This window comes from Podarcis melisellensis (assembly GCF_964234715.1).
Source record: "Podarcis melisellensis genome assembly, chromosome: 14".
In the NCBI taxonomy this organism is placed as follows: Eukaryota; Metazoa; Chordata; class Lepidosauria; order Squamata; family Lacertidae; genus Podarcis; species Podarcis melisellensis.
This window is the reverse complement of record NC_138546.1, coordinates 25,933,162-25,949,651: the sequence shown is the minus strand read 5'-3', so window position 1 is coordinate 25,949,651 and position 16,490 is coordinate 25,933,162. Positions and strand designations below refer to the sequence as shown.

Genomic DNA, 16,490 nt, shown 5'->3' with positions numbered 1-16,490 from the left:
GATTGCACTTTGGGCCTCCCACCTTGCCTGGGAGAGTCTAACTTGAAGATTTCACTTTGCGTCGAGACACTGATTAGCCACGGATACTGTTCCCCTACAGTAAACACTTTCCATCTGAAGGCAGCCTCGCTTGGGGGTGAGAGTTTGCCCCTGTTGCTTTTAGGATTGCCCCTGCCATTCAAAACATGACTTCAGAAGCTTTTCTGAACTGCAACTCCTATCACCCCCACGGTTGTACTATCCTGGCTACTGGAAGTTGTAGTTCAGTAAGACCTGGAGAGCCAAAGTTTTACCACCCCTGGACTACAGCAAAAACTTGCCTGGAGAATCAAAGTTGGGTGGTGGGCATGCATCCTTGTTGCAGAGAAAAGAGGTATATTAGATCCCTTTATTTGAATGGGAAGATGGCATAGATCCAGGGGTTGGAAGCCTGTTGGACATCAACTTCCACTAGGCCAGCATGGTCAATTGGCAGTGTTAGGAGTGGAAGCTGAAGAACATCTGGAGAACTTCAGGTTCCCTATCCTTGAGTGACATCAGCCTTCCCAAGCCTGCTGCCCTCAGTGGTTATGAGTGGTGATGGGAGATGGAGTCTAACCACATCTGTAGGGCACAGATGGACCCATACCCCTGTTGAAGGGACCCAGATGCTTCAAGGCTGACCAGCTTATGAGCAGTAGCAGCAGAGGGTCCTAGGCATCCTCTCATCTTCTCCTCTCAACCTCCAAGAAAGCCTCGAGACCTCTGAGAAGCAGAGAGAGAAGTGGGAGGAGAAGCGGCGGAGGAAGCGGCGGATCAAGCAGCGCTCTGTCAGCAAGGAGAAGTGGGTGGAGACCCTGGTGGTGGCCGACACCAAGATGGTCAAGTATCACGGCAGTGAGAACGTCGAGAAGTACGTCCTGACGGTCATGAACATGGTGAGTCCTTCAGGGGTGGGAGAGAGAGAACCGGTCTTTCTGCTGGGTGGGGAAAGCTGTTCAATGCACTAGACCAGTGGTTCCCAAACTTTTCCAGGCCAACTCCCCTTTGGTCCCATAAACTCATCCCCAATGCCCCCTACCCCATAAAAAGTATTATTCAGAATACAGTCAGAATACCTTGGGTTACAGATGCTTCAGGTTGTGTGTTTTCGGGTTGCGCACCACGCCGAACCTGGAAGTACCAGAACGGGTTACTTCCCAGTTTTGGCGCATGCGCAGATGTGCTAAATCGCGCTTTGCGTATGCGCAGAAGCGCCAAATCACAACCCACGCATGCGCAGACTGCGGGTTTCGAACGCTGCGGGTTGCGAACGTGCCTCCCACACGGATCACATTCTCAACACAAGTGTCCACTGTAGTGGTTTGCAGAACCCACTAAAGAAGATAGTAACAGGTCTAGAGTGAGAGACTAGGGTGATTTCCGCTGTTGTGAGACTTTTGTGGGTGAACTGAGAGTTTGTTGGACCTTGGGCGAGAAGCCAGAGACTGAGAGGGAGAGTGTGTGAGAAGAAAAAGGAATTGATACTGATTTCTATATATTAGTGTATATATTAATGTAACATTTTTATAGGTACAGTCGTACCTTGGATCTCAAACACCTTGGCTCCTGAACAAATTGGCTCCTGAACTATCGAACGATCGAAACCCGGAGTGTTCTGGTTTTCAAACGTTCTTTTGGAAGCTGAATGTCCAATGGTGCTTCTGCAGCTTCCGATTGGCTGCAGGAGCTTCCTCCAGCCAATCAGAAGCGCTTGGGTTTCCGAACGTTTTGGAAGTCGAACAGACTTCCGGAACAGATTCTGTTTGACTTCCAAGGTACGACTGTAACTGTGTGTGAAATTTTTATCACATCTTAACTCTAAATCAGAAGAAAAGGCAATCTGTGTAAAATCCTATTGCCGTTTATTCCAGTTCAGTGCCAAGCTGCCACTTTCCCCGAAGTAAAGCAGTGGGGCAGACGGAAGCATGGATGAGCCCTATGTCAGGTCCATCAGCTTCAGTGGGTCTGCTCTGAGCAGGACTAGCGTTGAACACCAGCCTTGATCTTCTGAGGACCAAGTGTAGCATGGTGGTTAGAATGCCAGACTAAGACCTGAGAGACCAGGGTTCAAATCCCCACTTGACTATGAAGCTAACTGCCTTTCTCAATCCAAACTACATCACAGGGATTTGAATGAGGAGGGGGAGAAGCATGTATTGCTTGGAGAAAAAGGTGGGATATTATTGCAATGAATGAGTGTGAGTTACAAAGGGAGTGTGGTGATAGCGGGGTCTTCCCACCCTCCACCCTCTTAGCCTTCATCAGCTCTGTTTCTCCTTTGGCGCAGGTGGCCGGAATGTTCCACGATGCCAGCATTGGGAACCCTATCCATGTTTCCATTGTGCGCCTTATCTTCCTGGAAGAAGAAGAGGTACAAAGAGGCTTTTAATACCACTGTGCTGTTTTCATTATCTGTATTTTAATAGAATCAGGTGTGTGTTTTTATTATTATTAGTTTAATTACTTTTTAACAATTGCATTCTATACGCTTTTAGCTTTTTGCATTTTATCTGCGTCGTTTTTTATTTGTGTAAGCTGCCTTGAGTTCTGGTCTGGGGGAAATGTGGTATATAAAGAAATATAATAATAACAGAAGCATTTAGCTGTGAATCCTACATTGCAGGGGGTAGGACTAGATGACCGTTTGGGTCCCTCCTGTCTCTACAATTCTATGTTTCTGAGGTTAGCTAGCACACCTTCTGTTCCTGCCAGCACCTCGCAGGATGTAGGAGCAACTTTCAGCAATTAGGTTGAACCGGCCTCTGGGAATTTAGGTGCCTCTCTACACAACCCACAGACCACATAGCAATTTCTCCCTGAAGCAATTTCAGTGGCTTTTTCAGGCTTCCCCTGTCAGCCTAGCGCTGCCTCTGTGAAAGGCAGGAAGTGTTCCTGGAAAGGTTGTCCAAGGCGGTGGTTTGCAGCTGTGAGGGTCCTTCATGCACGAGTCTTCTAATTTGTCCATGGGTGTGTGCATTTCTGTGCAGATTAGGCTGCTAGGGTGTGTTGGGAAGAGATGCTGTGTGCTTATATTGCATGCTTATGCACGCAATTATTGGGGAGGGGGAATCTTCAAAGCAGGGCTGGACCAACAGCAAGAGATGTTGCTCAGGGCAATGATGCCAACAGGCACATCAGTGATGCGATACACGAGGCCCAGGATTTCTTGAAACGGTGGCCAGGGCTGCTGGAAGTCATAGTCCAAAATGTCTGGAGAGTGCAACAGCTTGGCAAAGGCCGGTTTAGTATCTGACCCTATTAGGAGCTTTGTAAATAATAAGGTGGAGGACACAGAGTAATGGGAATGCCCCCAAAGTGTGTCTTGATGGAATGCTAAACAGGAATACAGCGCAAAGCATAGAATCATAGAATTGAAGAGCTGAAAGGGACCTCAAGGGTCATGTAGACCAACACTCTGCAGTGCCGGAGTCACAGCTAAAGGATCCCTGACAGATGGCCAGCCAACCTCTGCTTAAAAACCCCCATTGATGGAGAGTCCACCATCTTCCGAGGGAGTCTGTTGCACTTTTGCTAACAGAAATTTTATCCTAATATTTAGTCAGAATCTCCTTTCTTGTTGTTTGAATCTATTGGTTCCAGTCTTCCCCTCTGGAGCAGCAGAACTTGCTCCATCTTCCATGCGACAGGCAGCCCTTCAGATATTGGAAGATGGCTATCGTACCTCCTCTCAGCCTCTTCTTCTCCAGACTAAACATACCCATCTCCCTCAGCTGTTTCTCATAAGGCTTGACTTCCAGACCCTTGATCATCCTGGTCCTCCTCTTCTGCAAAACCTTCCAGCTGGTCAACATCCTTCTTAAATAGTGATGCCCAGAACTGGGCACAGGTGGGGTTGGACCAAAGTATCTCATCTCCGTTTCTGTAGGATGACCTGAAAATCACTCACCATGCAGACAACACCTTGAGGAGTTTCTGCAAGTGGCAGAAGGCCATCAACGTGAAGGGGGACGACCATCCGCTGCACCACGACGTGGCTGTCCTGCTCACAAGGTATAGCTCTGCTCAGGCTCTGCACTGGCGCTGCCATGCATTTCTCTGAAGGCATTTATAAACCGCCCAACATTTTTTTAGGTCTCTGAGTGGTAAGTCCATGCGCTGCAAACAAGGGCATCCCATGTGGTTCCCCACTGATGTCGTAGGTTTCCAGATCTCTTCGGTCCCAGCTGGCAGAGCCAGCGATTGGGGTGGTAAAGAGAGCTGGAGGCATCATGCAACATAGAGCCTGTGGGGTGCAATGGGTCCGTGCATCTGGCTGTTAACCAGAAGGTTGGTGGTTCAAGCCCACCCAGGAACGGCTGTGGGCAGGATTCCTGCACTGTAGGGGGTTGGACTAGATGATCCTTGGGGGTGCCTTCCAACTCCACAATTCTATGAACATCTGGAGGGAACCAGGTTTGTTGGTTTTATTTCTTACATATATATATAGCATATTTTAATATTTTAATATTTTGTTGGTAGCTGCCCAGAGTGGCTGGGAAGCCCAACTAGATGGGTGGGGTATAAATAATATATTATTATTATTATTATTATTATTATTATTATTATTATTATTATTATTATCCTTGCAAGGAGCTCAAGGCGGTGTACATGGTTCTCCTGCTCGTCTTCCCCACACCACCCCCTCCAAATAATTTTTATTGGTTTTCATGTAAATACAAAAACAACATATAGCTACGGTAACTTGTCCAGTGGTACATTAAGTTTCATATGCAGTACATATCAATTCAAGTATCCTCCCACATACTTTCGGCTGAGGGGGAAGGATTGAACCAAGGTCGCCCGGTGAGCTTCCTAGCCAAGTGGGGATTCGAACCCTGATCTCCCAGGTCCGACAATCTTAACAGCTACATTACACTGGCTGTTATCTACTCAGATTGGAATGAATATGCAATTAACAGCGGATGTGATAGACCCTCTGCACAACCCTTTATGCAAACACACCAGGCTGATTGCTGCCTCTTTTTCCTCATGTGTGTGTGTTTTCTGCCTGCCTGGGGAAGGAAAGACCTCTGTGCCGCCATGAACCGTCCCTGTGAGACTCTCGGCCTGTCTCACGTCTCCGGCATGTGCCAGCCTCACAGGAGCTGCAACATCAACGAGGACACGGGGCTCCCTTTGGCCTTCACTGTGGCTCACGAACTTGGACACAGGTACTGGAGGGGCAGCGCTCGTTGATCACACAACGCATAGCTAAACTGTGGAACTCCCTCCCACAGGAGGCAGTGATGGCCACCAATCTAGATGCTTTAAAAAAAGGGTTAGGCAAATTTGTGGAGGAGAGGACTATTGATGGCTACTAGCCATGATGCCCATGCCCTGCCTCCACAGTTGGAGGCAGCAATGCTTTTGAATGCCGGTTGCTGGAAAACACAGGAGGGGAGAAGGCTCTTGTGGTCAGATCCTGCTTGAGAGCTTGAGCTGGGGCTGATGGGAGTTGTAGTCCAAAACATTTGGAGGTCACCAGGTCTGGGAATGCTGCATTTAGAGCAGGGGTCGGCAACATGCGGCCCACGAAGACCATTTACTGGCCCACAAGCCGCCCCTGAACCAAGCTGCCTGCTTGGCAGCTCCCCCACGTGCTGCACTAAACTGGTGCAGCGCAGGGACTTGCTGAGCGACACCGGAAATTGCGTCTGCGCACGCAGAGATACTGGAAATCACGTCTGCGCATGTCTAGGTGCCAAAAAGCGTTTTGGCACAGGCGTGATTTTTGGCATCTGGGTATGCACAGAAGCAATTTCTGGCGCCGTGGACATGCGCAGATGCGATTTCCAGCGTCGCACTGCGCCAGTCTGGCCCACGGACGATCTCCGTGGGAGTGATCCGGCCCATGGCGGGTAAACCTTGCCAACCCCTGATTTAGAGCCTGCTACCTCCCTCTTCCGCCAGACAGCATGGCCCCAGTGTCACATGACCCTGCTGGCTGGGGCTGATGGGAATTGTAGTCTCAACCCCTCTGGAGAGCACTTGGTCGGCCAAGGCTGATCCCTCAAAGGCTTGGGGAGGGAAGACTCCCGCCCCGGGGTGTGTGGATGTGAATTTGGCTTCCGTCCCGGATCGTGGGGTGCCCCCTTGAAGCTCCTTTGCGGTCGTGTCTCTGGGCGCGTGGCTCACCTCCCCCTTTGCGGGGCTGTGCTCTTACAGTTTTGGGATTCAGCATGACGGAAGCGGCAATGACTGTGAGCCAGTTGGGAAAAGACCTTTCATCATGTCTCCACAGCTCCTGTACGACACCTCGCCACTCACCTGGTCCCACTGCAGCAGGGAGTACATCACCCGCTTCCTCGAGTAAGTCTGGGGGGCCATTACCATTGGCGTAGCTCTCGATAGCTGTGGCTGTGATGCAGGGGTCTTTGTTCACTCTGTGTGGGTTGGAGGGGTGGGGCCAGGCATTGGGTCATTTGGGTCAATAAAACGACTTGACCCCCAAATTCCTGAAAGATCGTCTCCTTCCCTACAGACCCTCTCGGGTGCTGACACCAGCAGAGAGGGCTCCTGCAGTCAATGCCCCTTTAGGCTTTTGAATGTTTTTTTTGACATGGTGGTTTTTGAATTATGAGCCATAGAATCATAGAACTGTAGAGTTGGAACAGACCGCGAGGGTCCTCTAGTCCAGTGTTTCCCAACCTTGTGCCTCCAGATGTTTTTGGCCTACAACTCCCATCATCCCTGACTAGCAAGACCAGTGGCAAGGGATGATGGGAATTGTAGGCCAAAAACAGCTGGAGGCACAAGGTTGGGAAACACTGCTCTAGTCCAACCCCCTGCAATGCAGGACTCTTGCTTAATGTGGGGCTTGAACCCACAATTCTGAGACTAAGAGTCTCATGCTCTACCAACTGAGTCACAAGCCGTGGACTTCTGCAGGAACTGAACATTGCAAACGATAGTCACACCGGTGCCCGCCCACACCTATGCCGTTTTGAAGATTATGCAATAATCCCATAAAGAGAGCAAGCGTGGTGTAGTGGTTAAGAGCGGTGGACTCGTAATCTGGTGAACCGGGTTCGCTTCCCTGCTCCTCCACCTGCAGCTGCTGGGTCACCTTGGGCTAGTCACACTTCTCTGAAGTCTCTCAGCCTCACGCACCTCACAGAGTGTTTGTTGTGGGGGAGGAAGGGAAAGGAGATTGTTAGCCACTTTGAGATTCCTTAGGGTAGTGATAAAGCGGGATAGCAGATCCAAATATACAGTAATAATAATTAAAGTTGCATTGCAACGACCAAGGCAGATCTCCATGCATTGCCTTTCAGGTAGTTCTGCTCAGTGCTATTTTTCTAGAAAAAGAGGTGCAGGGACTCACCATGAATACCTCCCTTGTTCTCTTATAATGGCAATGGTGCCCACTTCAGAGGTGCTGGAACTGAGTTCTGGCTGGAAAAAATAGACTTGGCTCTACTATTTTCTGTGCATGTACATGGGCAAATTATTTGGGGAGCTCCAAGATCTTCTTTCAGGTGACTTCAGTTGTGTTTTCATTGAAGTTTCATGGTACATAGGAGAACTTGCACCCCACGCTCTTGAAACAGAAGGCTCACCTGTCTCTTCTTGGTTCTCAGTGCTTAACTTTGAAGCACACAGTGGCCGAAAAGTTTGCTTTTCATGCTGATGAGGCAGTTCTAGGAGGCTTGAGGCAGGGACTCCACTGCAGAAATTTGGCCCTCACCCTGATCCCATACCCTCCAACATTTATCTGTTGAAAATAGAGACATCCTATTCAATAACAACAACAATAACAATAGTAAAGGCAAAGGGACCCCTGACCGTTAGGTCCAGTCATGGCTGACTCTGGGGTTGTGGTGCTCATCTCGCTTTACTGGCTGAGGGAGCCGGCATACAGCTTCCGGGTCATGTAGCCAGCATGACTAAGCCGCTTCTGGCTAACCAGAGCTGCATATGGAAACGCCGTTTACCTTCCTGCTGGAGTGGTACCTATTTATCTACTTGCACTTTGACGTGCTTTCGAACTGCTAGGTGGGCAGGAGCAGGGACCAAGCAACGGGAGCTCACCCCGGCGCATGGATTTGAACTGCCGACCTTCTGATCAGCAAGCCCTAGGCTCTGTGGTTTAGACCACAGCGCCACCCGCGTCCCTCCAAATAACAATAGTATTTTTTTACTATTTATACACCTACCCATCGAACTGGGTTGCCCCAGCCGCTCTGGGTGGCTTCCAACATATATAAAAACATAATAAAACAATTAAATATATTTTTTAAAAACCTTCCCTATACAGAGCTGCCTTCAGGTGTCTTCTAAAGGTTGAATAGTTACTTATCTCTTTGACACTACATCACAGGATGGCCGTATGTGGGTCGACACTCAGAATCGAACAGTGTGTGGGTTACATGAATGAGAGATAAACAGTTAAAACCTTGATCAAGGAGGAGTTTGGCTCTGCCTTGGCCCTGTGTGGACTCCAGCCCTGTCCCAGATGAGATTGGTCCTCTTGGAAAGGTTGTGCCAAATTCTTTCCTCCGGCATTGTTTATTTTTAACACCTCCTTGCTGCCAATTCCGCTGCCTCCCCCCAGGGCACTTAAGCCAAACGCCTGGGGATTGGGGGTCTGTCTGTCAGCTCCTGCTTGGCTCAGCTGCTCTTCCCCGCTTTGGCTCTTGTAGAAAAGAACCACAGAGGTTGTGAGGGCAGCAGCTGCAGTCCAGCTGCCTGTCGGCCCTTTTCTTGCTATTTCTGGTGACAGAGGAAGCAACCAGCACCTTAGCCCAGATTTCAGGCCCATGGCTCCAAGGCAGCAAATGAGCCAAGCCACTCAGGCCTTGCCTTGGGCTCACTTGGGAATGAGGTGGAACCCTGCCTAAAGGCTCAAGGTCTGCTTGCAGAGGCCATTGCGTCAGATAAGAGGTTCTGGGGCTCAAGCTAGCCTGGAAATTCATGTGGCTTTGATGGCGTGTAGTACCTTCCATCAGCTTCAGCTGGTGGTCCAACTCTGCCCCTATCCAGACAGGGATAGCCTAACTTCTGTCATCAATGTCCTGGTAACCTAGGTGAGATTACAGTGGTACCTTGGGTTAAGTACTTAATTCATTCCGGAGGTCCGTTCTTAACCTGAAACTGTTCTTAACCTGAAGACCACTTTAGCTAATGGGGCCTCCTGCTGCCGCTGCACCGCCAGAGCACGATTTCTGTTCTCATCCTGAAGCAAAGTTCTTAACCCGAGGTACTGTTTCTGGGTTAGTCGAGTCTATAACCTGAAGCGTATGTAACCCGAGGTACCACTGTACTGCAACATGTTATATGTGTGGCTGCCTCTCAAGACTGTTGGGAAAATTCAGCTGGTGCAGAATTTGGTCGCCTGGTTGCTCACTTGGGCAAGACAGTTTTGATCATATTACACCAATCCTGGCCCAACTGCACTGGCTGCCAATTTGTTTCCAGGCCCAATTCAAAGCGCTGGTTTTGACCTATAAAGCCTTTGTTGCATATATTTAGGTACCAGGTGAAAACACACCCCTTCTCCCAGGCCTTTGGCTAATTCAGCAACCCCTGGCTTTGTGTTCACCCCTTTCATTTGGGTCTTTCTCTCCACAGCCGGGGCTGGGGGCTCTGCCTGGACGACCCACCAGCCAAAGATGTGATTGACTTCCCCTCCATCCCTCCAGGAGTCCTCTACGATGTTAGCCATCAGTGCCGGCTCCAGTATGGTGCCTACTCCACCTACTGTGAAGATATGGATGTAAGGAGGGGCTGGAGCCTTGGGGGCTCCCCAGTTATTTTGGATGCAGCAGCAGCATCAAATTCCAAACAGGGTATGCAGGTGGGGTGGGGTGGGGTCTAATCTCATCCGAGAAACCCTCTCCAGAAGGAAACTTCAGTGGAGAGGAGGCGAGTTCAGCCAAGATTTGGGTAAGCAGCTCCTGCATTTTCACCCCAGGTAGGGCCAGTACTGTGAATATAGAATCACACAACTGTTAAGATGGAAGGGATCCCCAAAGGTCATCTAGTCCAACCCTCCGCAGTGCAGGAACCAGAGCTAAAGAATCCTTGACAGATGGTTATCCGACCTCTGTATAAAAACTGCCAATGAAGGAGAGCTCGCCACTTTCCAAGGTCACCCAGTGAGCTCCGTAGCCGAGTGGGGGATTCATATCCTGGCCTCTCAGGTCCGAGTCTGGTGCTCTAACCACTACACCACACAAGCATTTCCTTCATTCCTCTTCCCTCACTTTCTGCTGTGTGCTTACCTTTCCCTTGCTAGTCTCCCACACCATGAAAGTGTAGGCCAACCTTCCCTGACCTTGCACTCTCCAGATGTTTTGGACTACAGTTCCCATCGGTCTCAGTCACACTGTGTTGGGGCTGATGGAAGTTGCAGTCCAAAACATCTAGAGGGCACCCGATTGGGGAAGGCTGACTTAGATTGTAATGTCCTTGGAACAGGGACCTGTCCATTTTTGCTTGTCTTTACTTTATCAAGCACCATCTGTACATTGATGGTTCTGTGTAAAGAATGCCAATTTCATTGCCTTTCTTACTGTGCTCCTTTCAAATTGGTCTTTGGTTCACACAAGACTGTCAAAAAGAATCCAGAGTGTTGGGGGCCACATTGGCAGGGAAACTGCACTTCTTGGATTTGGAGATGAGAAAGGAATAAGTGGGAACTTCTCCCCTTTTCTCTTCTGTAGGGCAGTGTGGGGCTCATTCCACCCATAAGAAGAGAAAACTCCTCACCTCTTTTTTTTTTTTTTTGCCTTCCCGTCTTACAGAGTGTCTGCAGCACACTGTGGTGCTCCGTGGGGAACACGTGTCACTCCAAGCTGGACGCAGCGGTCGATGGCACCAAATGCGACGAGGGCAAGGTAATTCTCCTGCAAACGCATGCTCCTCTGGACTAGGAGCTGGGTTCAAATCCTCCCTCAGCCATGAAGCTCACTGGGTGGTGACCACAGGCTACCTCTGCTATTGCAACTTAAGGAGATTTTACTTTTCTCCATGCTTTCCAGGCATGGTCCACGCTACTTTAAAGCTCTGTGCCGAAGCTCCTCGCCAAGAGCCACTTGTGGTGCTTCAGCTTTAAAGGGCAGGTTTTCACTGTGAAAACTCCAGGGCGAAAAGAACGGAGCACTCAGACATGGAACTTTAAAGTGCAGAGCTGTGCCTGAAAAGAGCAGGGCAAAAGGTGTATGTGAATAAGCCCTCAGTGCAGACAATACTGAGCTAGGTAGATGAGTGGTCAGACCTGGTTTAAGGGAGCTTCTAGTGTTCCCACTGCCAGATTTGTCTTCTACTTGACTCTATAAAATGCACTCTTGCTCAGCATATACAGACAGCCACTCTTTCCTTTCTTTCCACTGCATAGAAAGTGTGTTCCAATTAGAGCTGGAGATGGAACCCAAATTACTCTTGGCTTTATTGTTTTTATTTTTTTAAAGGAGTGCAACTCAAGTTTCTTCCTCCCGCTGGCCTTGGGTGCAACCTGAGATGTTCACACACCAGCCACAGGCTGCCTTCATTAAATCTGTCAGGGCCCTCTCCCAATTCTGCCTTAAAGCTATCCCAAACTGCAGACTGAGAGGCTGCTTTTACAAAATCCACAAAATCCTTTTTTCCGCAACCCTCTCTTCTTCTTCTTCTTCTTTTTATTTTAAAAAAAGCTTCCAGCCTGATTAAGGGTTTTACAAACTTGAGAGCTCACTCACTGCTCTACAACCTTTCATTTGGACATAATGTTTATTACATCTATTTTATTAATTTGGTTTATGAGTCACCTCGTAAAAAGTGCTCTCTAGGCTACGATAATGGTTTTATTCTACTATTAGCTTCTAGGTTCGGATCATGCCATTTGTTCTGGTCGTGAGGCTTTTAGGACATAATTTCCCCTCTTTTAAAGCTGTCACGAGTTAAAGAGAATTTGTGAGTCATGCTCTGCTGGTTTGCGGAGAAAACATTGTACTTAATTAGGAAGACCGTTCGAGGGAAAATGATCAAACTGCCTGCTTCAGGCTTGCACTTTCAGATATTGCCTGTGGGTTTTCTAAAATAACTCCCCAAACATGAAGCCCAGAATCTTTCTCATACACACACACACACACACACACACACACACACCTGTCTATTTATATGATTGCTTAGGTATTGAAATTCTGCTACAATTATTATTGGAGATGTACAGTGGTACCTCAGGTTAAGAACTTAATTCGTTCCGGAGGTCCGTTCTTAACCTTAAACTGTTCTTAACCTGAGGTACCACTTTAGCTAATGGGACCTCCCTCTGCCGCTGTGCCGCCGCCGCGCGATTTCTGTTCTCATTCTGAAGCAAAATTCTTAACCTGAGTACTATTTCTGGGTTAGCGGAGTCTGTAACCTGAAGCGTCTGTAACCCGAGGTACCACTGTAGTCCAAAACATCTGGATAGTGCCAGGTTGGAAGAAGGCTTTGCCTGAGCCTAGATGTGCTCATCTGATGTACTCCTCCTTCTTCCCTTCCTCCACAGTGGTGCTTCAATGGGGAATGTGTCCACATGGGATACCGCCCCGAGTCCATCAACGGAGGCTGGGCGGCCTGGAGTTCCTGGGCGGCCTGTTCTCGGACCTGCGGGGCGGGCGTGCAGAACGCAGAGCGGCAGTGCAACAGCCCCACGTAAGTGACCGACCCTTCTGCTTGCAGTGGGGGGCGAGCGAGGGGAGTATATGAGAACATGAGAAGAGCATCGGCTGAATCAGGCCGGTGGCTCTTCTAGTCCAGCATCCCGTCCATGAATCTGTCTAATGTTCTTTGAAAGCCATCCAAGTTGGTGGCCATCACTGCCTCCGGTGGGAGGGAGTTCCATAGGTTAACTATGCACCATGGGTGTAGCCAGGATTTATGTTGCCCAGGCCAGGGGGTGGGCAGGACACCCACCTGTCCTCATCCTCTGCCTGTCTCTGTCTAGCAGATTCGGAATGAAATGTCTCGACAACTGTTGTTTTAAATTACCTTCTTTTGAGCCCAAGTGCTCAGAAAAAAACCTGTCAAAATCTTCAGTCGTTTGAAAACTAGGAAGGTAAATTTAAAAATTAACATCAGGGAGTACCTTTCATGTGCCACAACATCATCAGCGAGCATATCAGTTTCAGACTCAGTGGTACCTTGGGTTAAGTACTTAATTTGTTCCAGAGGTCCGTTCTTAACCTGAAACTGTTCTTAACCTGAAGCACCACTTTAGCTAATGGGGCCTCCTGCTGCTGCCATGCCCCTGGAGCACGATTTCTGTTCTCACCCTGAAGCAAAGTTCTTAACCTGAGGGAATATTTCTGGGTTAGCGGAGTCTGTAACCTGAAGTGTATGTAACCTGAAGCGTATGTAACCCGAGGTACCACTGTATTCTGATTATTCCTACTTTCAGTTAAGTATTTTTATTTATTTACTTGATGGGGGGGCAGCTGCCTCCCCTGCCCCCTGGCTGCACCCATTCTGTGTGCTGCATGAAGGACTTTTCTTTAATTTGGCCTGAATCTTCCAGCATTCAGCTTCCTTGGATGTCCATGAGTTCTAGCATAATGAGAGAAGGAGAAATGCGGTTCCCTTTCTCCCTGGCCATCCAACCTCTGCTTAAGACCCTCCAATGAAGGAGAGCCCCCTGCTTTCCATGATCTTATGTTCCGCCGTCAAACAGCTGTTATGGTCAGATAGTTCTTCCTAATGGGGGTGTGCGTCGGTCTTTCTGTCCCAACCTCAGGCCAAAGTACGGTGGGAAGTATTGCCTGGGGGAGAGGAAGCGCTTCAGGGTTTGCAACACCAAGCCCTGCCCCTCCGACGGACCCTCTTTCCGCCAACTCCAATGCAGCCGCTTCAACGGCAGAGTCTACAAGGGGAAGCTGTACAAATGGACCCCACTCTCTAATAACAGTGAGTCCACCTCTCTCTCTCTCTCTCTCTCTCTCCAGCAAAACAGCAAAGATGTATTTATGCATGTATGCATGTATTAGTATTCCACCTTTCCTCCAAAATGTGGAATACATGGTTTTCTGTATTTTCTCTCACAACGACCCTGGCAGGTAGTCTAGGCTGAGGGAGGTAGCAACTGGCCCAAGGCCACCTGTTAGATTCATGGCAGATATAAGTCCTGGTCTCCTAGGCCCCAGTCCAGGACTCTGACTACTGCTGAATTTATATGATTACTCCTGCGGTTATTTAAAGCATTTATTTGTTTACTTATTTGCAGCATTTCTATTCCACTTTTCCTCCAAGGAGCTAAAGGTGGCCTATACAGTTGCCTGCCCCCTTTTCAATCTCCACAACAACTCTGTGAGGTAGGTTAGGCAGAGAGGAAGTTGCCAGCCCAAGGTCACCCAGTGAGCTTCTTAGCAGTGAGGGGATTTGAACCCTGGTCTCCCAATTCGTGTTTTGGCACTCTAACCACTGCACCACGCTGCTGTTCCTCCGGGCAATAGCAAAGCAGTTCAAACACACACACAAATTAATCTATTTATAACCTCAGTAAGATTCTATTCATGGTTGTGTGTGAGAGAGAGAGGGGTGGTGATGTAGGATCACTATCAGGCTAGGACCTGAGAAACTCAGGTTCAACTCCCCACTCAGACAAGAAACTGACTGGGTGACCTTAGGCCAGTCACTGCCTCTCAGCCTAATCTACCTCACAGGGTTGTTGTGGGGATTAAATAAGGAGGGAGAGAACCATGGACGCAACCTTGATCTCCTTAGAGGAAAAAAGTGGGATATGGAATATAATAAATAAAAATCCATACTGTAGCTATGCACACACTAAGCTAAAAACTTAAGCAGCCAGCAAATGCTTGTTTGGACAAGAAAGTCTCAAAGAGGTGCCAAGATCTCATGTGAGTCAGCATCTGCCTTACCACAGATAAATGAGTGTTTATTTATAGAAGTATTATTTATACTATATTTGTACAGCAATATTAACATATAGTAAAAGGAGAAGCAGTACAAAACATTCACTAAGCTGACTAGCTAATCAATGGCCATTTTAAACAGCTGCATAGGCTGGTCAGCATAAAAAAAACCCTTCAAAATGAAAAGTGAGGGTGCCCGCTGCATCTCTGCATGGGACCAGCAATGTGTAACACCTCATGTATTGAATACCTAATGCTGGCAAGCTGTGCTTTGGCCACACGGCTTAAGGAAAGGAGAGGAGAGGAGAGGCAGTCAAGCGTCTGGACTTTTCTCTCTGACATCTGCAGTTAACCCTTGCGAACTTCACTGTCGCCCGGAGAACGAGTACTTTGCAGAAAAACTCCGCGACGCTGTCATTGATGGGACCCCGTGTCACGAAGGAAACTCGAGCCGAGACATGTGCATTAATGGGATCTGTAAGGTAGGAGAGGTTTGGGGAAGTGTGACTCCCTGGATGGAGGGAAGAGAGAGAGTTTAGAGACTAGCCCTCGCCCTGTAAGAAGATCCCTGCATGTAATAATCTAGCATATTGAAGTGTGCTGTGCTAACATTCTACATGCAGGGCATGGTGAGTCAGGTGAGAGAGCCTTCAGAGACACAGCCCTGCAATCCAAGGCGGTGGTGCAATCCAGTGAGATAGGAAAGCAAGGAGCTAAATGGCCCCTTAAACCTAGGTTATGGGCACAACAACGTAATGTCTAGGCGTGCCTTTTTTATAACAAGAATACAAAGCTGAAAATGAATGAATTGCAGCTAAAATATGATGTTCATTTTTCACATGGTCTATTCCTTCCGTTGCCCAACCCCCTAATATTCTTATGAGGATCTCTTCTCCAGTCTTCAGAGAGGGGCTGGAAATGGGGAGGCAGAAAAAGTCCTTCTTTCCTACTACTCTGCAGTTTTAATCTGAAATTTAGGCGCAGTATTGCACCCAGAGCTCAGAAACGGCTCGCCCTAATGAAATTCCCTGTCGCAAAATGCGCCTAGAACAATGGGAGTTTCGAACACTGGTGCAATCTAGAACCCAGTCACTTTACATTCTGTATTGTGGCCAAAACTGCCTGGGTAGGCAGGGTCTCTGTGAGTGGAAAGAGACCATGGAAACAGTAAGTGTGGAATTTCTTGCAAACCCTGATGATGCCTAAGGTTTCCGGAGGAAAGGAACAAATCCAGAGTTCCCCTGCCAAACCTAGCCTGGCAACTTCTCTTCCTGATAAAGGAAGGTCCCCCTGGAGAGTTTTAAAATAGCCTGTCGCTGACTCCAGTGGATTAAGTGATCAGAGAGGCTGGTGCGCCAGAGAAGGATTCAAAACCCTCCAAGTGATGACAGGTGAATGGGGATGTAGAGCAATCCATACTTTGCCTCTTCCGGCTTCTCAGAGAGGAACAGGAAATTGGGGGTGGGGAGGGTCTCCTCATGAGTTGGGGCAGTGCATGAGCCTAGTCTAAAATGGCTGCTGGCCTGTCTTTCCTCCTCCCTGCAGCCTATTAAAATTTATGTATTTACTTATGATCTCTTTATACATGTATATCCTGCACATTGCAAGTCCAGTGACTGTGTAATAAATGCATGCGCC

The 16,490-nt window shown here is 48.5% G+C and overlaps 1 protein-coding gene and 1 long non-coding RNA gene across 3 annotated transcripts in view; both read left to right on the top strand.

Annotated features, from left to right (window-relative positions):
• LOC309356999 overlaps positions 1–16,490 on the top strand; it is a 401,715-nt gene that overhangs the window by 330,103 nt on the left and 55,122 nt on the right. The window lies entirely within an intron of this gene.
• ADAMTS7 (ADAM metallopeptidase with thrombospondin type 1 motif 7) overlaps positions 1–16,490 on the top strand; it is a 65,470-nt gene that overhangs the window by 4,563 nt on the left and 44,417 nt on the right. For both annotated transcript variants that reach the window (XM_081888373.1, XM_081888374.1), the window contains exons 4-13: positions 730–917; positions 2,309–2,392; positions 3,908–4,032; positions 5,043–5,192; positions 6,187–6,330; positions 9,592–9,736; positions 10,767–10,859; positions 12,494–12,639; positions 13,718–13,887; positions 15,201–15,334. In XM_081888373.1, the coding sequence (XP_081744499.1) occupies positions 730–917; positions 2,309–2,392; positions 3,908–4,032; positions 5,043–5,192; positions 6,187–6,330; positions 9,592–9,736; positions 10,767–10,859; positions 12,494–12,639; positions 13,718–13,887; positions 15,201–15,334 (1,379 nt within the window). The remainder of the gene's footprint in view (positions 1–729; positions 918–2,308; positions 2,393–3,907; positions 4,033–5,042; positions 5,193–6,186; positions 6,331–9,591; positions 9,737–10,766; positions 10,860–12,493; positions 12,640–13,717; positions 13,888–15,200; positions 15,335–16,490) is intronic.